Below are 23,801 nucleotides of genomic sequence, written 5' to 3'. Positions count from 1 at the left end.
CACAAAGGCAGTGAGCCTAACTAAGTGTTAATTAGCTCCAGTCTTGGCTTACCCATTCCTGTGGAGGTTGAGCTTGGCACAGAATTCACTGGCTTGCACTTTCTTGCAATATGCCTGCATTCCTCATCTCTCAGACCGCTGCAGAAAGCCAACCTAAATGGAATGCTTTTCCCTAAACACATACTGGATGGATGGTTTTCATCTTTTTTTTTTTTCGGTTGTGCTTTGCAGCATGTTCATCTCAGTTCCCTGACCAGGGATTGAACCTGCATTGGAAGCATGAAGTCTCTGAAACACTGAACAGGCAGGGAAGTCCGGTTTTCACGTTTAATATTACATTAGCTTCTCAAAAGGCCGTCCCCACAATGAACTGTAGAACTCATGAAGAATCTTTTAATGCCACTCTGAACTTGGAAAGCAACCGTGGTGGCAGATATCAACTTCTGAAAGTACACAATACGAGACTTGAGCTGTATTTGAGTCAAAACCAAATCTGAACCTGGTAGAACTGTGCCGGACACAAACTTTGAAATGAAATACTCAGCACTGCAGCTAAGGTGCTAATATACAGATCAAGGCCGGCTCTTTTCTCAGCTTGAGATCTGGAGGAGCTAGCCCTGGGTTTATAGGATCCTTTCCTGCTCTTTCCCTGGTGCCTCAGACAGTAAAGAACCTGTCTGCAATGCAGGAGACCTGGGTTCGATCCCTGGGTTGGGAAGATCCCCTGGCGAAGGAAGTGGCTACCTACTCCAGTATTCTTGCCTGGAAAATTCCATGGACAGAGCCTGGTGGGCTACAGTCCATGGGTTGCAGAGTTTGGACATGGCTGAGCAACTTTCACTTCACTTTCTGCTCTTTCAGAGTCTTGGCCCCAAGGGAGTCCTCTCTTCTCACCTAATATCACACACATGTAGGGGGCCTGGATGGGGTCCTGGTACAGACACTACAGACTGTAGCTGCCTATAAAGACTGAGATGACTCCTTTATCTGTGAGCCTTCGCTGGCTGCCTTAGGACCGTTCATTACTCTGATGTTTGAAAAAGGCTATCCAAATACATTTTCTTGAAAGAAACCTTTTATTTATGATCTTCACTGGTCAAACAGTTTCAAACAAATTCAGAACAGGGATTCACATTTTGAGCTTTTAGTTAAAAGATGCTATGTCATGCGTGAAATAGATGCTGATCCCATGGGGGTGCTCCCCTGACGCGTTTCAATACTGGGCTGATTGGTCAGAAGACAGCCTATGGGACAGAAGCCTGCTCTGAGGTCTGCTTGCAAAAGGGCATGATTTAAAACCTCATGTGGTTTTTTACAACATAAGTGTCCTGAAACTTAAAATAATTTCAACTTAATTTCAAAACAAACACCCCAAGAATCAATTTTCCCTTTAAATAAAAAAAATAATCAATTTAATACTCTTCTTGAAAGAACTCCGACAATGTAAAATAAGTTCCAATTCCATATATATATATCATATATATATATACATTTATAACTTAGGTTGCTCTGCTTCTCTATATACTTTTACTCATGCAACGCGGTGGGGGCGGACGTGAGGGCTACAGCGGCCTCTCGGAGAACGCGGTGTAGCTCCTCACCCTGGCGAACAGCAGCGGCGTGTACATCTTGTCGATTTCGAACGCTGTGACCGCAGTCTCTCCAGTAGATCTGGAAAGAGAGCCCACAGTCACTCATCACAAGGAGATTTCAGCTCATTTAAAATTCCTGTCTACATTTGGGGGGGGGTTTAATTTTAGGCATTAGCCTTTTTTTTCATTTTTAGTTCATCTTAGTCAATTCTAAATAATAGGTGCATTGTGGAAAATTCGAAAAACATTAGAAAAGTGTAAAGAAAAATCACTCATTCCCACTCAGACAGGGCCTCAACCTTGATACTGAGCTTCACTGCTGAGGGCATACTTCGCTGCTTTATACATCATGACATAAAGCACTGCCTCACATCATTAAATCTTCAGAAGCCATTTTTGTGGCTGCATATTTCACTGTCTGCTTTTACCACATTTACTTAATCCCCCCTTTGCTGGAGGATTTAGTTTTCAGTGTTTGGCAATTGTAAATGTTTTTGATATCTTTCCTTATGCCCTTTGAAAAGATTCCCAAGGAACAATTTCTAAGTCAAAGGCTCTAGATATTTTATGGCTCTTGTTAAAAAACATATTTTAGAAAGAATTATAATCCTAGAAGAGAATTTAATGATTTAATATTTGCATAATCAACAGCATAATTTCAGGTTGAGGGGGAAGGAGGTGATATATTACCACAGCCTTTTATTTTTCACCTAAAAAAAAAAGAAAAGAAAAGAAATAAACAAAAACAGAAAATTCCAGTGACTTCATAAATATCATTTGCTTGGCTCTACTTCTGGGTTTAGTTTCTTTGGAAAGAAAAAAAAAAAGAATTCTACTTCACAATTATTCAGAGAAGCAGAAAGAAGACAGGAGGACCAGTAGATAATGGAGAGAAGCAAGGAAAAAATGGTCTTTTTGTCAAGACCTCCCAGATGAGTAGGAAGAATTACTCCTAAGGTGGAAACGTGACTGAGGAAGCTTTCAGCAACCTGATTGAGGTCGTCAGAGAGGCTGATGGAAGGTGACCGACCTCCAACCTGCCTCTCAGAACTCTGGACTCAACTGGCATGGAATGACCCTTGGGCACACACCAATATTCTTCCAAACCTCACAACAGCTAACATCAGTATCTACATGAACTGAAATTTCACTTTCCTAATTCTTACATTTTACTCATTTCAGTACTGTTCCTTTCTCACACACTCTCATCTGTTCATTCACTGTTTCACACTAGTAAATCCTAACTCACAGGATAAAAAGTTTAAAATAGGAACCACTAATGGCTTTAAACAGGAACCACTAATTTGGCTTTGAAACACTGGTGATCATCTCAGCAGACTTCCTTTCCTAACTACAATTTACTTTAAAATCTGTGTATAATCCCTGGGGATAAACCAAATGGAAATAAGGTGAAAAATGATGAGACTGAAACATGGAGAAGAAAGAAGTTCAGGTGTTTCACAACTGCCTTGGAAAGCCAATGACTGCAGTCACACTCGTGCAGCTTAGTGGCCAGGCCCCGACAGACTCATGGGGGCTGCTCTCAACCTTACAGGGGAGGTGCCCACCTACGTGTCCATGGACCCTTAGGGGGAGCTCTGGACACTCCACCGGGCCCACTTTTAGTTTTCTTCAGGTTGGCTATTTCTTTGGTTTGCAGAAGATTATACTGTGGTTTTCCTTTGTGATCGAACATTAACTCTGAGGAATCAAACCCTACCTGAGTCCTCAGCTGGACAGGAAGGGCACACGGCGTCTGTACCCTTGAGTTTTTACGGCATTCACCTACTTGTAAGTAATGTGACAAGAGTGGTGTATCCAGATGAGTTTGTTGAAGCTCTGGTGGCCACTGGAACACAGCTGTAGCCCCACATGAAAGTTCTGATCGGCTTCTTGCACAGGGGCACGGCGAAAATACCGGTATTTATGGTCAAGTGCTTTCTGTAAGAGGGGAGATGCGTGAGCAACAGTGGGGCCTCACTTCCCGGATAGACACAGAGACAGATGGAGCTGCATCTATGCGGAAATACCTGAGCAACGTATTATCACATAGTTATCTGCACACAGGATAGACAGCTATACTGGTTATCAACTGCCAACGTGTATCAGTTTGGTTCAGTCGCTCAGTCATGTCTTACTCTGTGACTCCACGGACTGCAGCATGCCAGGTTTCCCTGTCCATCACCAACTCCCGGAGCTTGTTCAAACTCATGTCCATCGAGTCAGTGATACCACCCAACCATCTCATCCTCTGTCATCCCCTTCTCCTCCTGCCTTCAATCTTTCCCAGCATCAGGGTCTTTTCAAATGAGTCAATTCTTCGTATCAGATGGCTAAAGTATTGGAGCTTCAGCTTCAGTCCTTCCAATGAATATTCAGGACTGATTTCCTTTAGAATTGACTGGCTGGATCTTCTTGCAGTCCAAGGGACTCTCAGGAGGCTTCTCCAACACCACAGTTCAAAAGCATCAATTCTTCGGTGCTCAGCATTCCTTATGGTCCAACTCTCACATCCATACATGGCTACTGGAAAAACCATAGCTTTGACTAGACAGACTTTTGTGTATGAGTGTATATGTATGAGTGCCTGGAAATACATGAGAGCCTCTAAAAGCAGAAGACTTTTGCCTCCATCACATTATCTCAATCGGGATGACAACCTTAGGTATGACATGTAACCGCATGGTAGCTGTGTGATGGTTGAGGGGATGAGGATCCAGGATGGGCAGCCCAGGGTCAGTGTCGGAGATGGGAACTCAAACTCCCGTCCATCTCTAGGCCTAATATTTTCTTCTACTCGAAAACAGTGGGGCAGAAAGAGCAGAGTATGACTTATCTTTTGCAATAACAGAAAACTAGTCTACGGAGAAACAGATGTGACAAGGTTCACTGGAACCACACTTCTGTGAATGTTGCTAAAACATAAGAATGTCGACACTACATATGGTTTCACTGCGCCAGTCTGGAGTGAAAACTGGGCGTAGGTTGCGAGTGCCTAAACCCTCTTATTAGGTAACATTTTAACAGTGGGGGCCTCACAACTCCCCAGCTCTGATCTCAAGAAACTCAAGGCTATGATCACCATGATAGTAAGAATCTCTGCCCTTCAGATTGTAGCCCCTGATTCCAGGAGCCAGAGGGAGCTGGAGAAGCCACAGCCAAGGGCCACAGGACTCACAGATGAAGGACTGACTATTCCCATTGGAAGGACTGATGCTGAAGCTCCAATACTTTGGCCACCTGATCCGAAGACTGACTCACTGGAAAAGACCCTGTTGCTGGGAAAGATTGAGGGCAGGAGGAGAAGGGGGTGACAAAGGATGAGATGGTTGGATGGTATCACTGACTCAATGGACATGAGTCTGAGCAAAGGCCAGGAGACAGTGAAGGGCAGGGAAGCTTGAAGTCCATGGGGTCGCAGAGTTGGACAAGACTGAGCAACTGAACAAAAAACAACAACTATTCCCTATGTGGTCACTGGGAGTGGGGAGTGGACTCAACACAAGACAAACCTCGTTCAGAAACTATATTCATTACAAGAACAACACAGAAATATTTATTCTAACTACCTCACAACTTCTTGGGTCCACATTGTGGTTTTTAACCAGGGTTAAAAAAAAATGCACATGGAGAAAAGCTGGAAAATATCAGTCCCTTAATCTGATGAGAGAGTTTAAAATACTCTGGAATGTCATGATTCTGCCATTGTATTTGCTTGGCATTTTTTTTTCCTTTTGCAAGAACAAGAAGAAGGAAATTATCTCACTTTAGCTTATTTCCAGGAGAAACTGAAATTCTAAAAATATCTCTGAAAGAATTACCCATATGAGACAATTTAGAAAGAAATCTCCTATGATTCAAAATGAGAAAAGCCAAAAATACAGTCATATATAATCATACTAGTTATTTCACAGGAAATCCTGGCTTTACATTTTCACATGTAAAAAACCTGGGCCAAAATAGGAAACCTGGAGGACAAATAAGTTGATTTGATAAAAAATAACCACATTTTAGAAACCTTCCAGTTCTCTTCAGAGATACGCTGTTAAGTCAACGCCCGTTTTGTTTAACAGTATAATTTATAAAAGAGTACGTTTCATCCTTTCTAATTGAGAATGATTGAATGATTAAATACAACACTGTAAATCAACTATACTTTAAGAAAGAAATTTTAAGAAGACTCTTGAATGAGCAGGGTATGGAAATTAAAAGAAAACTGCCAATTCTGCCTTGCATACTTACTTCTTCTTTTTTCTTAGTTATCACAGCAAATACTTTGGTCTGATTGTCTGTATCTTGTGACAAGCGATAATGACCCAGTAGAATTGCATCCGTTCTAAAAGCAAAATCAAAAAAACACTTTAAATCTTTTTATCCGTTATGTGTATTTAAGTAACTGAGAAAGTAATGGGTTAGAAGTATTCACTCAATTAGCCTGAGGACAATCAGGTAGGATGTGAGTAAACCTAGTTTCCAAGGCCCCAGACTTACTGAAGGAGGGCTTTAGGGAGAGGCCCAGGGGTTGGTATTTGTTGTTGTTTGGGGGGCGGGGGGTGGCGGGGAACTACACTGTGCAGTCTGTGGGATCCTAGCTCCCTGACCAGGGATCAAACACAGGCCCTTAGCAGTGAAAACACCAAGTCCCAGCCACGGGATTGCCAGATAAGTCCCAGGATCAGGTATTTTTCACAAGTGCCCCAGATGATTGCTTCTTTAATCATCCAGTAATAAGTTACATAATCTGCAAGCTACCACCTAGAATGTGAAGCGGACAGGAAACTGCAGAAGGCCACCACCTGGTATTCCTGGTGCGTAAGCGTGGAACAATGGACTGGGGCTCCTCGGGCGTGGTGAGCATCATCACGTGGCCATCCGGGAAGAACCTTACGTACCTGCGGGACAAGGCAGACACCAGAACGCCATGCGCGAATATGAAACGCGTCCCTACTTCCTGGTCCCCAGACCTACTTATGCATGGCTGTGAAACCGAAAGGGAGATGCCGCGGGCCAGAGGACTGGCACACATCACTGACACGGACGTGGCCCGTGAGGCCAGCAGCAGAGAAACAGAGCAGTGTGTTACCTTCCTTAGAGGGAGCCATGGGACTTTTAGTGTCACTCACCGAATAGAAATAAATTGGATTAAACATTGCTCTGTTAAAGTTCTGCGTGTTTCTCCCTAAAGCACTACCTAACGTCATACAAAACAGAGGCCCAATGCTGTCTACTCCACAGTAGTCAGCACAGCCGACTTGTTCCTCGGTGACGTGGATACCTGGTGAGGATGAGCCTGAATAGCAGCCCAAGCGCTCTGATAAGACAGAAGACAAGGAGGAGCTCCAAAATACAAAGTAATTCTAGATCTAGAGCCAAGGGGAATTCCCTGATCTATCTTAATCTGTTGGCTCTTTGTCTGCAGTTCCTGTTAGAAACTGGATAAAAACACCAGGGGCCATTTTGTCTATAAACGCAAAAGCCACGCGAAATCAATGTCTGATAACTAATGCACTAACACTTGGAGAGAGAAAATTTTCACTCACTGAGTTACTACAGTTGTACCTGTAATATTCCACTTGGTGCCACGCTCTATAGAAACCATCAAGAGACTGCTCCCCTTGACGAATATAGGTGGTTTTACTGATATACACGCCTACAGAAAGAAACAGATTTTTAAAAAAGAACTTAATAAAAAACTTTTACCATCATGTAACATGTTTCCAGCTTTATTTTTATTGAGGTTTCCTCTAAATATGCTTACGGTACTCAGGTCTGGTATAGAAAAATGAAGACTTATGTATTTATCAAAATCAGCACAACAGATCTCTGTTGCTCTAAAGAGTTCAACTCACCATCAAATCGAACACGGGGCCTTTCCAAAAACATCTCTCTCCAGGATGTGTACGGAACAAGTTTAATACAGCTTCTGCCCCAAACTTTCAAGCAGGCCAAACGCCATATTTCAGGGTCTCTAGGGAATAAAAGCACATCAATATATTTAACAGGTAAGCCCTATCTGCACTCAGACAAGAGAAGCATTTCTGCCAACAGGCATCTTCTATTCAGCAACTTCGGCTGCGCACCAGCCAGGCACTGTGCCGAGCACTGGGACAGACGGATGGGCAGGGCAGAGGCCCTGCTTTTCTACAGGGAAAGCAAACGAAAAACAAGAAAATGAGAGAAAAGTTTTAGGCAGTGTGCTCAGTGTGAGAAGAAACAAAGCTGGGTAAAGGACCAGGACCAGGTGGGTGGGAAACAGACTCTCTTTTCCGGGCAGGTGTCTACAGTGACAAGGAAGGGCATCCTGGCAGACGCCACAGCAGGTGAGGCCCAAGGGCTGAAGCGTGGCCAGCATGCTCAACAAGGGGCAAGAAGGATGATGTGGCTGCGGCAAAGTGACCTGGTGAAGTGCAGACGGCATCTGTGGAGAGGTGGTTGGGGACAGGTGAGGTGGAAATTTTGCAGGTGGCGGTGGCTGTTTGAGCGAAGAGGAGGCCACTAGAAGGTTCTAAGTACCACTGATGGTTTTAAAAGATGACTCTGCTGGTCTATGGAGAATGAGCTCAAGTGTAAGAGTGGAAGTTCAGAGACCACACGGGATGCCAATGCCATAATCCAGAGCAGGCCTAGGTGGCTGAGCCAAAATGATACTTAGAGAAACAGTGAAACAATCAGACCGGAGGCAGATTTTGAAGATGGCACCAACCCTAACCATAACAAGACTTTGTTACAGGATTACTGCAAAAAGCAAAGCAACTGACTTGATTCTAACACAACACAAAATAATTTTAAATTCATCTGTAACTTGAAATAAGACAGAGGAACTATTTATACGGAAGCCACACTGCAAAAAGAGACATCCCCCAAACAAACACGGCAATGTATTTTTTTTTTTAATGAATACTTCTGCAACCAAGTTTTATCCTACCCCTGAAGATCTGTTTTAATTCCCTTTTTACAATGTTTTCTCATATATAATTAAAAGAAAAATTAATGGAGTAACTAGAGAGCTTGACAGGTACTTGTTAAATAGAAATACACACAGAACTATCAAAAAACAAAGCCGTCAAGCAATTCAAATGTTTTACCCAAAAGACAGGACTTCAACTGAAATTAGGTTATTTTAAAACAATGCATTTGAATTTTAAGAACCAAAATTATAAAAAGTTCTAGGGATTTCTTGGTGATCCAGTGGCCAAGACTCTGAGCTCTCAATGCAGGGGGCCCAGGATCGATCCCTGGTCAGGGAACTAGATCCACATGCCTCAACTAACACCTGGCATGGCCAAATAAATAAAGTAAAATAAATAAATATCTAAAAAATGTTCTAGATGCTAAGGATAAAGTATATATTTTTACATAAGGCACCCAGCCCTCATAAAACATTACCTGTCTTAAATGTTATACTAAACTACAATTATTCTTCACATGCAAGATTTTAAATGTATAGGATAACTTTTCCCCAGTTTCATTGAAAAGTATTTGACATACATCACTGTAAAAATTTAAGGTATACAGCATGATGGTTTGATTAACATCTATTGTGAAATAAATCACCATTGGTTTAGTGACCATCCATCATCTCATAGAGCTACAAGGAAAAGAAAAGGTCTCCTGTGATTACAACTCTTAAGGTCCACTCTCTCTTAACAGCCTTCTATCATAGAGTGATGGTAACCACAGCCAGCAGGTTGTACATCACATCCCTAGTACTTACCTTCAAACTGGAAGTTTGTACCTTTTAACCATCTTCCTCTAATCCCTATTCCCTCACCTCTGGTAGCCACAAATCCACAAATTCTCTTTTTCTATGTAGATTACTATATGTAAGATCATATAGTATTTGTCTTTCTCTGACTTAATTTCACTTAACATAAAGCCTTTGAAGTCCATCCATGACCATACATGGTGGCTCAATAATATTCCATTTTATATATGTGGATCTTCTTTATCCATTCATCCATCCGTGCACATTTTGGTTGTTTCCAAGTCTTGGTTACTATAAATAATGTTTCTATGAACAAGAGGTGCAGATGCCTTTTAGAATTAGTGTTTTCATTTCCTTTTTATATATACTCAGAAGTGGAATTGCTGGCTCACATGGTAAATCTATTTTTAATTTTTTGAGGAACTTCCATACTGTTTCCCATAGTAGCTATACCAACTTACAATCATACCAACATCCATGTTTATCTCTTGTCTTTTGAATGATGGCCATTCAAACAGGCGTGAACTAATATCTCACTATGGTTTTGACTTGCATTTCCCTAATGACTAATGATGTTGAGCAACTTCTTGTATACCTGTTGGCCATGGAATATCTTTTTTTGAAAAAAACATCTAAGGTCTTTTGTCTATTTTTTAATTAGGTTCCTTGGGGATTTTTGCAACTGTTGTATGAGTTCTTCATATGTTTTGGATATCAATCCCCATCAGATATCTGGTGTGAAAATATTTTTCCCCAGTTCACTGGTTGCTTTTTCATGGTTTCCACCACAGCCAGAGTTGCTTTAAAAAAAGAAAAAAAAAGTAAATACCTGGCACAGATATAGAATCCTCTGCACACCTGTGACAACTGCTCTAATGATCTGAGGTCCAGGTCGCTGGACACCACCCAACGGAAGACGTACATCAGGACCTCCATCGGCAGAGCTGCAAAGGAAACCATCCTCAGTGACTCTCCTCTCCTTCCTACCTGTCACTTGACTGTCACATTCTCAGTGCAGATATTTTTATTCCTAAAATTTTATAAACCACCCTTCAGATCGTCTTGGAGCTGATAAGTGTATTTAACTACCCAAAAGAAATAATGGCTCCTAACATCAAAACACAAATATCTTTGTCTTTTCAGTACAAAACATCTCTGAAGCTACTTTCCCCTTTCCCGTGGAAGATCATTTCATTGTCAAGAGATATAAAAATACTAGAAAAAATAATCTAGAATGTACACATATGTATGATCTGCACTGCATATGTAACATTAAAAGATTATTTTCATCTCCTTGAAAATTTTCAATTGTCCTCCTTTGAAAAGTTCCCAGAGCAAATTAAACAACACTAAACACATGAAAAGAAAGAGAAAACATTCATTTTTAAACACTCAGCCTGTTTCAGGACTACTGTCCAACTTGGCTGAAGTGCCTGAAGATACCAGCATTTCTCCAGTTTTCTTAGGGCTGCCCCACCAACTCAAGATATTCACCCTCTTAGACCATCACTGTAAAGAAGATGGCATCCTCGACCAACTACACTACAAATTCCACTCTACTTCAGACCCTGAGAAGCTTGTCTACACAAATTAATTATAATTAGACCCCCCACTATACTTGGAACTAAAGCAACTGTATGACAGTTATCTGACCTTATAAGTTTGGAAAACTTCAATCTAAGGAAAAGTATTTCTGAGTTACAAGGAGCAAGAAGTCACACCTGATATATGAGTCTGACTGCTCTCAAGTTCAGGCTGACACAGTTTGAGCACAGACTCCTGAAACGTGAGCTGCTGTTGGAAGTAGGACAGGAGGTCTGCCATCTTGCTGTCATCATCAGTATCTTCAATGCTAAGAAAAGGGAGGTGAATAAACCCAGTGCCCCAGTCTATACAACACAGCTTTGAAACTGATTTTTCACAGGACTTTCAAATTTGCTTTAGAAAAAGTCATCTAAAAGCAAACTTCTTACTACTCTTTTTCAAAAACATGGTAAAAGTTTACCCTGCCCTGCAAAGGGGTACCATACCAACTTTTTGAAGGAAAAAGCCTCAGCAATTTTAATTCCCACAGAGGAAGAATTAAAAATTTTTGGATATAGGTGTTGAGATTTAATTAATTAGTTTTATGATAAGGTAGAGATTTCATGAATTAGTAAAAAAGATAATTTCAAATGATTTTTTAAAAATCATATGTAAATATATCCTTTTAAGTGAACATAATCCATTCTAATTGAATAAAAATAAAATATACAGATGTCATCTGAGGTACTTACTTACCAAGAAGGCTTTCTAATATATGTACCTTATAACCCTTCCTTTAGAGGAAAATGTATAATTTTAAAAAGCAGGGTCCATGAGTAATCTATTAGCATAAACAAATGTGTAGTTAAGAGTTCTAGAAAAATATCTAGCTTTCCAGTTTTGCTGAGGGTAACATTAAAAATGATCAGACTTACAAAAAAGCTGGATGAGGATGAAGTTAGAAAACCAGGAAGGGCTTATTAAAAGACAACAAAATGGACATGTGGCTGAGGCTGGAGGGACTGCAGGGCTCTGCTACCAGCTCTTTACAGGAGGCAAAAAACCAGCAGAGGCTTTTAGGGCCTATTAGGTCTGATAAGAAACAACTATTATTTTGAAGGAATTTTCAGAATACCTGGGTCTGTGTGACAGGATGGGAGAGAAAGAAATGCTGTTTTAATGTTTTAATACAACCTTTCTTAACAGCACCTGGCATCTATTTATAAAACTGGCTAAGACCTGGGTCTAAACGACTCTCCCTAAATTTCAAGAAGGTTTAGAAAATCCTTGAACAAGTCTTTTTGAGTATGAACTACCTCGTGTTGTTAAATCTAATTTGGTGAACAATTATTATTAGCACCAAAGTTCAAACAGGCAACAAATGCTGACTTCAATGGGATATTTTTAATATGGCTTAGTCAAAGCTTAAGTGTTAATACTATAAGCAGTTAAAAAAGGCAGTCAGCATAAGTTATCAATAAAGGTAACTTCTTAACTGTTTCATGCCAGAGGTTATGTAAGACTGACTGATATAGTATCTTATTACAAAAATTCTACTTTTCTAGGTTTCTTTTATGAGCAACGTCAAAGTATTGGCTTAAAAATATGTTAATTTACTCCTTTCAGTAATTACTGCTTTTATTACAAGAAAAAAAAAAACAAAACTCTTTCGTCACCTTATTTTTGTTATATCTGTTTAAAATGTGCATTTCCATATTTTAATCTTAAAATTTCCCTAATTAAAAAATTTCTACAACTTTATAAACAAGTCTTCATACTAAAGCACTTATATCTGGCCCTTGTGCTTTTAAAGAGATGTTAGTCTTAACAATATTCTATCTACAACCAAGTCTGACTAGAGTCTAGCATTTTCCTAATAAAAAACCTTTTTAAAAATGTATGGTTTCAAACAGATACAAAAGGAGAAAGTGTAATTACTAGTGTAATAAAACCCCATGTACCCAATTTCAAACATTATTAAACCATTATTAACCTTTTTCAGCTTTGGCCTGATTACACTTTAATCATTTTGACTTTATAGATTTCAGAAAGTTGAAACACGTCCATTAATTTACTCTTTTCAGTAATCACCGCTTTTATTAAAAGAAAAAAATCCTCTTTCATTACCTTATTTTTGTTATATCTGTTTAAAATGTGCATTTCTATAATCTTAAAATTTCCCTAATTAAAAAATGTCTACAACTTTATAAACAAGTCTTCATGCTAAAGACTATGAAACTTAACAGAATTAGCACTGTCTTATCATGCTAAGAGTCAACAGGGCAAAGACGCTTAACTTTAACAAATTCTATATATTACTGTCTATCAAATTATATACGCACTAGCTGTTTCCAACGCCATCACCATCTGGAGACCGGGTATAAGTAATCTTGAACTCTATATCAGGTACAAGTTGCATAGCCCTACGATAAAACTTGATGGCTAAAAGAAGAAATAAAGCTAAATTAGCTATGACCACACATTTTCGTCATTTCCTTTGATTACAGTGATCGTGGTTTAATTTGGTAACTTTCTTTACAAACAACCAAATTCCCCTTTTCTATACGCAACATGAGCAGTGAGCAAACTCATTTTCAAACCCTACTAGTTCAGAAATAGTCTTTTTTCTGAAGCACTCACGTTACAGAAACTTAAGATGTTGCATTTTACCCTTATCTTTTAGCCCATCTTTTTCCTCAGCCTCTCACATACTGTCAGAAGTGATTTTATATGTAGTTGTCTTTCTCTGGGCTTTGAAAATGTCACTGCTGTAGCCCCAGCAAAAACAACTTTAAGCAAACTTCTTTCTGGTGTGCAGAGCTTAGGAAAATCAAATACTTCCTCCTGAGTAGAATAAGGTTTCTTTTTTTTTTTTTTGGAATTTATCCTTCAACTTCATCTTCCTTTACTCCAGCTGCCTGTTACTTAGCTGCTGCTGCTGCTAAGTCACTTCAGTCGTGTCTGACTCCATGTGACCCCATAGATGGCAGCCCACCAGGCTCCCCCATCCCTGGGAGTCTCCAGGCAAGAACACTGGAGTGGGTTGCCATTTCCTTCTCCAATGCATGAAAGTAAAAAGTGAAAGTGAAGTCACTCAGTCGTGTCTGACTCTTAGCAACCCCATGGACTGCAGCCCACCAGGCTCCTCTACCCATGGGATTTTCCAGGCAAGAGTACTAGAGTGGGCTGCCATTGCCTTCTCCAAATAACCTATAAAACTTGTTTTTAAATAAATCTCCTGGCCAGGTGGTTTAGAACCAGACCAGTGAGAGATCATATAACTTGGGGCTGCAGAAGCTGATTAGTTCTTTTCCCTCAGGCCAAGCCCATTCAGTCCATCCACTCTGCCATGTTCTGCCACTTGGGGTGAGTTACTGAACACCACATGGAGACAGGACTCTCACAGGCTAATAACGACTGAGGAGGGATGTCATCATTTGGGCTCTTTTCAAATGTCAGAGTAAAAACACCACTAGAAGAAACTTGCAAATAAATGCAACAATTCTGAAAATGTTATCTGAGGGGCATTTTCCAACGACTCCAGCACTAGCATTTTTTCCATGCCCCAATTAATAGCTTTTCTATCACAAAATGAAAGCCTAATTATAAACCTAATCTGGTAAACAGCCTCATCTCTTGGTTTACTTACATATTTCTACGGACCCAACAAAACAGACAATAAAGGCTGAAGGGTATTCCTTCTTGTATAATGTAAATTAAAATTGAGAAAAAATGTACATGTTCTTCAACCTGTCCTATGTATTTTCCTCCTCTGAAGAAACACTGACCTATAAAAAGAGCATATCCTATTTTTCAGTAAATAACAATATTTTTAAGACTTTAATAATTAATAAATGTTAAATTCTAAATTAGAAAAGGTTATTTTACTCATTCTACCCCCATGACAATGTTTCTTAGCAATATTTTTGGAAAGAGATGGGTTATATAAAAGTACAATTTTTATTTTTCATGCCTTAAAAAAAAATCTCAAATTTACAGAGACTGATGTTCTCATTTATTCCAGTTTTTAAAAAAAACTGGTCAGTAACAAAGAGCAAATATATTTCAGTTTTTAAAAAACTGGTCAGTAATGAGATGTTATTCAGAAATGTCATGACAAGATGACATTGGCAACCTCTACTCTGGCCTCTATTTCTGTAATATTCAGAATATTACAGAATATTCTGTAATAAAAAATCTGAGTTTTTTACCTTCATAAAGAGCTCCATTTTGTTCTTCTTCTACTGCTTTTAGGAAGAGTTCTCGAGCCTATAAAAACAAACAGTGAAAAACAATATTTGAAAATCTGTATTAAAAATGAGTTTGAGTAGTGTACGGATGGCCTTTTCAACAATCATGCTACAGCAGTTACATAGCTACTAGCCAAACAGTGAATTTCAAGATCAACTTCACAGCTTACAGAAAAAAGTAACTCAAAAACGGATCAAGGACCCAAAAGTAAAACTTTAAAAACCTTTAGAAAGAAAAAGAAAAAAAAAAACCTGGGAGACCTGGGTGAGGAGTTCTTATATTTGGACACCAAAAGCACAATCCATAAAAGGAAAAGTTGATAAATTGAGCCTCATCAAAATTAGAAACTTTTGCTCTGTGAAGCTCTCTTAAGAAAATGAAAAGACAAGCTACAAAGTGAAAGAACTTACAAGCCACATATTCAACAAAGGACTTGTACTTGGCATGCATAAAGAACTCTTAAAATCCAACAGTAAAAACATGAGCAAATCTGATTAGAAAAGACAAACATTTTTCACAGAGGGGCCTATAAAGATGGGAAACAGCACATGAAGAGTTTTGTAACATCATTAGCCATTAGGGAGACACAAGGACCTATCAGAAAAGCTAATATTAAAAAGTAATGACAACAAAGGGTAATGGGGATGCGGAGCCACTGAGTCACTCATACACTGCTGGAGGGAACACGAAATGGTGCAGAAGCCCTGGAAAACAGTGCAGTTTCTTTTCACCAAATAGGCACTTACCGCGAAACTCAGCAACTGCACTTACTTAGGCCAGAGAGATGAAACCTTATGTTCATGCAAAAACCTGCACATGAATATTCATAGTGGCTCCAGTAAGAGCAGCCCCCAACTTGAAACCCACGAGTCCCTCAACAGGTGAGCGGTCCCACAAAGTGGGGTATGTGCATACCATGCAACACGAGTGAGCAGTGAAAAAGTGACAAACGACTGACACATACAACAACTGGGAGGGATCTCAAAGGAATTGCACGTTTTCTTGAATATCATATGAATATTACAGAAATAGAGGCCAGAGTAGAGGTTGCCGATGGTTAGGAAGGGCTGTGGAGGAGGTGAGGAAGAGAGCATATAACTAAGGAGGTAGGGGAAGGGGGCCTTGTGGTGACAGAACAGTTCTGTATCTTGATTTTGATGGTAGCTACATCAAGCGACGTGTGTAATATAGTTGCAGAGAACTGTTTATATACACTCCCACAGTCAAGTGCCTGGAAATCTGAATAAGCTCTGGGTTGTACCAAGGTTCTATCTACTTCCAAAAAGTCTAGCTGAGGAAGGCATCATCATCAAGGGAGGATGGGAGGCGTGCACAAGACTGTCCTGGGTCATGAACCTGTGAGTATGTCCAAACTAAACTGAAATAAAGCAAATATGGACGTCTTTTGTTGTCACAATAATGTCAATTATTTAACGGCAAATTTTTGTAAATGAAAACTTGGGTCTAATGGTGTGAAGATGACAGCCCCTGTGGAGGAAAGGATTTGGTAACCTCCCCACATCCCTGGGCTCAGCATTCTCAGGCTCAACCATCTGCAGATCAGAAATGTTTGAAAAGAATTCCAGAAAGTTTTGAAAAGCAAGACTTGAATTTGCTGCACACTAGCAACTATTTATGTAGTGCTGACATTGTACTTGTGACTATTTACAGAGCATTTACATTGCACTGGGTATTACAAGTCAGCTAGAAAGGATTTAACGTGTACTAGAGGATGTACAAGCTTACACACACAACACTACACTGTATCATACAAGGAAGGTGAGCAACCAAGGACACAGAGGGACCAGCGTGGTGAAATCTGAAACGGTGGGCTGTGTGTGCTTTGTGTGATCAAGCATGAGAAAGAGGTGAACCACTAGAAAGCATCTGCAATTTTCCAGGATAAGGAAGTAATCACTGCATCACTAAATTTATTCAACTCAAAATATAACCAACTACTACAGTAAGGCTTTTGGGAAAATGTTAACATTTGAACAAATTTTTCCTCTTTTGGGCTTCTATTAATAAATTCAAAGGAATCTATCTTTTAGAGACCAAATGAACCTCAGGGGTGTTTGCATTACTAAAGAGTCCCAGGAAGACTGTGTACCTGTAGCAAAGGAGGAGTAACATATCATCCAAAGACCTATAAGAAGTCCTGAGGGATGGAGACACTGGCACACTTGTCCACATCTTTCCATGTACAACGCCCATAACACTTAACTTTTCTTCTTTCGCCAGCTCCTGCTTTCCTCTGGTGTCCGCTGCCCTCAGCAAAGAGCCTCGCGCTGCTCTGCACGGTCGAGATTCTAAATTGCCTGAGCCTCCACCCGGGGCAAGTTCAAACATCCACTGAGCTCGGAACCTCTGGAGTTGTGCCTGGGAGGGGGAGAAGGATGCCTTAAGACCTGCCAAGGAAGAGGACCTCACCTCTGGAACAATCTGTCAATAGTCCAACACCAATGTCCACACACATACATATTCTTGGATGAGAAAACACGGTCTTTAAATTACTACCACCAAATACTTGTTATCTTCCAAGATAATTTTTGCTTAAGACTTTGAAGAAACAGTGCAAGTTTGCTAAAATAAGATTTTCTATACAGGAGAAATCTAATGGTACAGGGAAATCAAATTTTAATTGGAATTGAAAATATAAGCCATCACTTAAGAGTCTAAACTTAGATGTTTTCAAGCTTTCTACTTGGAATACATCATCTCAAAATTCTGTGGGTAAGCCTCAACTCTGTAATGACCATTCCTTTTTTTTTTTTTTTTTAAGAAATTATTTTTTTCTAAATATGCATCATTAAAAAATTTTTTAAATACAGAATAAGTGAAGCCTTCCCGTGTGGTGGGCTCTGGTGTGCTGCTTAGATACCCACCTCCACATCTGAACTGTTGGCAGTGCTACCAAACAGCCTTCAGCTGTCTGCCCTGTGGTTAAGGCCTCAGCAAGACCACACTTTGTTCCCAGGTGGGCCCCACCCAAAGACTAATCAATAAAAGTGATCAGTGACTGATAAAATTCTTCTTGTGGCTGATTATCTCTTAAAATGTTTAATTAATAAATGTTTATTACTTATATATTATATATATTATAAATTAATTATATATTAATTTTTTCCATCAGTTGTCCATTTTTATCTATCTTATGTTCTTACTAATTTCATAAGGATATTATATTTACATGAGAGATATCAACCCTCTCTCTCTACATGGTAAATAGTTTTGCCAGCTAATTATTTCTCTTGATTTAGAAGATCTTTTGCTATACATAGGTCTCAAACTTTTAGACGGTCAAATCTGTCAATTTTTTTAAGGTGATGGGTGTTACTCATGCTTATGCCTTGAACACTTTAAATCCATAACTGAATGACATAGTAGCCACTGATATTCCTTTTTACAGGAAAAGAAATCCATAACATAGTTATAATTGAAGCATTTCAAAAACCAGTATGAAAACACAGCTATAGTCAATGCAAATAAGGACCTAAGAATCTTCGTAAGTATGACCAACTCCTGCTTATGTATGGAAACCAACAGAATAAGAACTGAAGCACAAATGAAGAAACATACCTGCAAATCCGTCTCAGCAGGGCTTTCATTTTCATCATCATCATCTCCTTCCCTGACAGCTTCGGAATGACAATCTTCCTCAGCTTCTGCCTAAGGAGAAGGGAAACAAAAGCTGAAGAACACGCAGACACCAGTTTCCCTGGGTAACCTACACTGCCTACTGAGCTGCCTGCCCAGCGAAACACATAGTTGTCTCTCTCCATACAAATTCTTCACAGATGAGGAAAATGATTCCAGTTGGAAAAATCTGGTACTTCAACTTTTTAATACTGTAGAATACAGTACTTCACTGATCTCCAGCTTAAAATGTTTGGTAGGTGGTTAAAAAGAACACTTTGTTTCAGATTTGTTTCAGAAAGTAACAGTGAGTGGCAGGACAGAGTTCAAATAGCTTTTGTTTCATGGATCATTTAAAAGAGGATATATAGCCCTCCAATATTTTGATCATCTGAGGCAAAGAGCCAACTCATTGGAAAAGACCCTGATGCTGGGAAAGATTGAGGGCAGGAGGAGAAGAGGGCATCAGAGGATGAGATGGCTGGATGGCATCCCTGACGCAATGGACATGAACTTGGGCAAACTCCAGGAGATGGTGAAGGACAGGGAGGCCTGTTGTGCTGCAGTCCACGGGGTCGCGAAGAGTCAGACACCACTGGGTGACTGGACAACAACATATAGCCCATATATGATTGTCCTATCTTTATATAAATGGGAATGTTATTAATGTGTGAATGACTTTGTTAATATCTTAAATGTACTAGAAAAACTCATTAAAATCAAAGACATGTTAACAGTGAAGGTTTTTATAAAGAAGTCTCTTCCTTTTTTAAAAAAATAAATCCACGTTTTTTATATATTGGATTGACTTAAAGTGGAATAAAGGGCTGGAATTACTGTGCATGGCTTAGGACTTAATAGAGGCCCCAGGTCAGTATCCTTCCATTTTATCCTTTTAGTCTCCATAAACGTTTGCTAAATAAAACTGAATCCTACCTTCCACTGAAAATGAAATGCTGCCCAGGTGCAGTCTGTTACCTAACACACCTCTTAGCAAATAAGACTTGCTCAACACTTTTAAGTGTTCAATCCTATAAAGAAATGCTGCAATCAGGGAAGTGATCTAGAAGGTCAGTTAGAAATAAAAATAATACAATCTATTTAATGTTACTCATTCCAAACACAGGAAGTTTTACAGTTGACAGTTTGGGTTCTAATTTGCTCCTGGGACTAAGATGTTTGTATTAGCACCTATCTTTAAGCACAGCAACCAGATACACTTGCACTACTTCACAGCACAACACAAACAAGCCTGGCTTCCCATCTTATCTCTTGCAAGCAGACTTACCACAGAGGGGCCTGTAAGAGGTGAACTAGTTAGTATATGCTAAAGTGTTTGGCACTCTGGGAAGGCTGAGTGGTGAAGAAATAAACGCGAAAGGCCAGAGACTCAGAGGAACTTCCAGAAAACTGGAAAATATAAGTATTATCAAATACATTTTTTTTTTTTTTTGTCTCTTTAAGCTGAGAACTTGCTCAGTCATGTCTGACTTTGCAATCCCATGGACTGTAGTCTACTAGGCTTCTCTGTCCATGGGATTTTCCAGGCAAGAGTACTGGGTGGGTTGCCATTTCCTTCTCCAGGGGATCTTTCTGACCCAGGGATCAAACCCAGGTCTCCTGCATAGCAGGCAGACGCTTTACCCTCTGAGCCACAAGGGAAGCCCCTTACTAAGAACATCACTAATGCAAATTACACAATAAAAGAGTTTGAATTTATAGATCTAACAAGTGTATTTCTCACCCAAATAAGGGTCTGCTTTATTACTGTAAACGTTAAGGACGGCTAATGGAAGGGGACCTTAGTCCCTGATGTATCTCAGTAATTCAGCCTCCACCTCTAACCCAACAGTCCTCCCAAACTGCCCTCAAGAGCGCCCCCTGCTCTCTCTCCTGCCACCTCCCACCCAATTTTTGCACATGCTACTTCTCTCAGCATCTGGAATGCCAGTGTCCTCTTCCTCCCACTTGGTGACTGCTGCTCATCCTTCAAGACTCAGCTCAGGGACTACCCCAGGAGGAAACATTTTCTGACCCCTTTACTTGCCTCTTTTGTTTTCCCATTACACATGTGCTGGTATCACAGCACTGAAGAATTTTGTTGAGCTTTCATCTCTTTCACTAGAATTAGTGCACTGGCAACAAGATCTGGGGTCTGGCACTATGCCAGGCTGATAAGTGCTCAAAAAATTGGCTGAATTAACAAATAAAATGCCATGATAATATATAATGCATATCTCAAGAATGAGATAAGGAGACAGGAAACGGATAATACAGACAGCATCTTTCTTCTTCCCTGAGTTGTGTGATAATAGAGCTCTAACCCACTGTGACTTTGATTTTGACAGTACGATGACAAAAACAAATCAAATTTGGGGTTTTACTGCATTTTTCAACTCAAATACCACTTGAAATAAGTAGGTCTTCGGCTGTCATGCAGAGATTTTCACTTTGTTTTACATAATTGAGTTTGACCTAACACTTTTCACCAGAGTAGCTTCATGTGTTCATCATTTTACTGTTTCACAGATGGAGTTAATACCCAAAGTTAAGTGCTTAATCCTGGTCAGAGAACTCTAAAAGTTTAGAAGCAGAGTTAATTAGTGTTTTTTACTCTCCAAATTGACTTCATCAACTCATTCAACCATTCATACGTTCATAAACACTCGGGTGTTTACTATAAACTAATGAGTTTGGCACCATTTCACTCTTGAAGATTCAACTTGGCCAGAGATTAGCTTCTCGCATCGACAATTTATTGGAAGCCAAAGCAAAGTAGCATGGGGCACAGACGACCTGTGCCAGCACGCAATAGCTCCATGAAACTTGCTTTGTCAATTGCTGGAGCTTTTCAGTCTCTCCACTTGGACTACTCGGGCTTTCAGGGCCCTGAAATGCGACAGAATCCCTCAAACCGCCAGCCAAAACCCTGCCCCGGGCACCACCGCGTCCTGGGACAAGGGCGTCCTAAACTCAAGACGCCTTAAAAGGCCAGAACGGCGGCTCCCTGGGCAGGTTTTGTTTTTGGTTTTTTGCAGGGAGGGGCGGCGATCAACAAGTGTCTCCACTTGCCAAAGCTCCCTCCCGATTTCAAATACTGCGACGGCTCACCTCAATCTATGTTTGCTGCTTTTAATAAAGGCAAGAGATTGGTTAAATATCCTCAGAAGGCCGAAGAGAGGCATTTTTCTCGGCCGTCCAGCAATCACTCTCTGCTAAACTGGAGCCCCCACCGGGGGTGGGGGTGGGCGGTCCGCAGGAAGTAACTCCGGGGATCCGGCAAGGTTGGCACCATCCTCTCCCTCAGGCCAGGACCCCAGGATGGTGGTAGCCTTGCAGACCCCACCCCTCGCAGGTTCCTCCTCCCCACTTCCCGGGGGCTCCCCGCAGGCCCGGGTCCTCCCGTCCGCCGCTCGCCCGAGCCCCTAGGCGCTTTACCATGCTGGCTGGCCGGCCGGCCGCGGCCGAGGGGCTCTCGGCGCCCCCTCGGCACCGCCCCCGCGAGGAGGTGCGCTGGGAGTCCGGTGTCTACTCCTGCCGTCTGCTGCAGCGGGGCTTAGCAGAGTTCTCGGTCGGAGAAGCGCACCAGGCATCGGCAGTAACTGCGGGCCCGGCGTACGGCAGCCATCTTCGCGGGGCAGAGGGCCAGATCGTGGCGCGCTGGGCGGCGGCCGGGGACTCGAGGAGCGCAGGGACGCCGGGGGCCCGCCGAGAGGCCAAGGACTCTGCGCGAACCGGAGCGCCGGCCCTGCTGGAAACCCCGGACGCCGCAGCGGAGCTGCTAGTCTGCTGCGGAAACCTGCGCCGGCGCGGCGAGCATGCGCACTGCCGACCCGCCGTCGCACGGCTCCGCGGCCCCCTTGCTGCCCGGTGGAGGGCGAGGGACATTCACTTGGTTTGCGCGCGAGGCACAGGCCGGGTTAGGTCATCGGGTGTCCAAAGGCCAAACTCGACCTAGTGTTCGGTTCAGTGAACTTATGCAAACTTGCTGCTGCTGCTAAGTCGCTTCAGTCGTGTCCGACGGTATGCGACCCCATAGGCGGCAGCCCACCAGGCTCGCCCGTCCCTGGGATTCTCAAGGCAAGAACACTGGAGTGGGTTGCCATTTCCTTCTCCAATGCGTGAAAGTGAAGTCGCTCAGTCGTGTCCGACTCTTAGCGACCCCATGGACTGTAGCCCATCAGGCTCCTCCATCCATTGGGATTTTCCAGGCAAGAGTACTGGAGTGGGGTGCTCAAACTTCGAATTAAGACCCTCAGGCAAGCGGTCCTAAGGTATCGAATTGGGTGCTCGGGATGGTCGCTACACGGTTCTCGGCGACAGTGGCTAGAATCCCAATCCAGGACTACAAGGAAACAGTGGAATTCCACTATCGTAAGGCTGTCATAATTACTAAGCTTCTCAAAAACACCTTTTTCTGGAGGCTGAGAAAAAGAGGCGCTCAGGAAAAAGCAGGAGAGAAAACTTAGCCCCCGACCCCCTGCAACGCAAGTCGCACTGCAAACCCCATCATGCAACGCGAGGAGGACGCTGGGGCTCTACGGCCCCGATAGACTGCAGCGACGGCTCCCGTGGCACACTGGGATTTGTAGTCAGCCGTTCCACGTAGAGCGCCGGTACTCACACGCTGTTCTGGCCCCGCCTCTTAAAGTCCAAACACCTGGTTTCACTTCCGCAGAAGGCATTCCGGTTTGGCTGGGGGTATATTACTTTCCAACACTGGACATTGTTTAAAATGCTGACTTTGGCATGCTGTGTGTAAACCTATCCTTGGAGCTTCTTACCTTCTTTAAGGAAACATTTATGGAGTTTCTGAGGTTTCTACTAGGTGTGGGTTACTAATAGTCACCAGGTTTTCAAGACCCTACTCGTGATTCCACGAATTCACAAGAGTTTAAATCTCTTATCCGTTATTTTATTCTGTTTATTTAGATCTTAGTAATGCAGTACATTTTTCTGCAGAAAAACAAAGGCAAAAGAAAGGGAGGGGTGCAGAATGGTGAGCTATATTATGGAAGCCCCAAGTACTATCTTTTAATATTAGGATCCATCGTTCTCATGGGTATGTTTTCATTTGCCTAAGTCAGCCACCT

The 23,801-nt window shown here is 41.5% G+C and overlaps 1 protein-coding gene across 3 annotated transcripts; it reads right to left on the bottom strand.

Moving 5' to 3' along the window:
* Positions 1–1,053: 1,053 nt before the first annotated feature.
* On the bottom strand, positions 1,054–22,532 carry FBXO9 (F-box protein 9). Of its 3 annotated transcripts, XM_027524049.1 has the most exons (14): positions 22,147–22,532; positions 18,652–18,741; positions 17,296–17,451; positions 15,033–15,090; positions 13,164–13,263; positions 11,019–11,149; positions 10,127–10,241; positions 7,442–7,560; positions 7,152–7,242; positions 6,389–6,484; positions 5,835–5,928; positions 3,382–3,533; positions 2,283–2,302; positions 1,603–1,671 (listed from the first exon to the last, which is right to left on the bottom strand). In XM_027524049.1, exons 1-13 carry the CDS (start codon positions 22,147–22,149, stop codon positions 2,299–2,301), a joined length of 1,209 nt encoding a protein of 402 aa, XP_027379850.1. In that variant the 5' UTR covers positions 22,150–22,532; the 3' UTR covers positions 1,603–1,671; positions 2,283–2,298. The 3 variants fall into 3 exon arrangements, with proteins under 3 accessions (XP_027379849.1, XP_027379848.1, XP_027379850.1); XM_027524048.1 differs by having other exon boundaries at positions 1,054–2,302; XM_027524047.1 differs by lacking the exon at positions 2,283–2,302 and having other exon boundaries at positions 1,054–1,671.
* Positions 22,533–23,801: the final 1,269 nt, after the last annotated feature.

This window comes from Bos indicus x Bos taurus, chromosome 23, assembly GCF_003369695.1.
Source record: "Bos indicus x Bos taurus breed Angus x Brahman F1 hybrid chromosome 23, Bos_hybrid_MaternalHap_v2.0, whole genome shotgun sequence".
Taxonomy (NCBI): Eukaryota; Metazoa; Chordata; class Mammalia; order Artiodactyla; family Bovidae; genus Bos; species Bos indicus x Bos taurus.
The sequence above is the reverse complement of the archived record's forward strand: the minus strand, read 5'-3'. Positions and strand labels throughout refer to the sequence as shown.

What these genes read in the sequence shown, in the direction of transcription:
- FBXO9 (XM_027524047.1), bottom strand. An exon ending in TAACTAAGAAAAAAGAAGAA is followed by an intron (nt 3,534 to 5,834) that starts GTAAGTATGCAA and finishes CCCCTCTTACAG; the next exon opens with AAAGCACTTGACCATAAATA. An exon ending in TCTTGTCACATTACTTACAA is followed by an intron (nt 1,672 to 3,381) that starts GTAGGTGAATGC and finishes CTCTCTTTCCAG; the next exon opens with ATCTACTGGAGAGACTGCGG.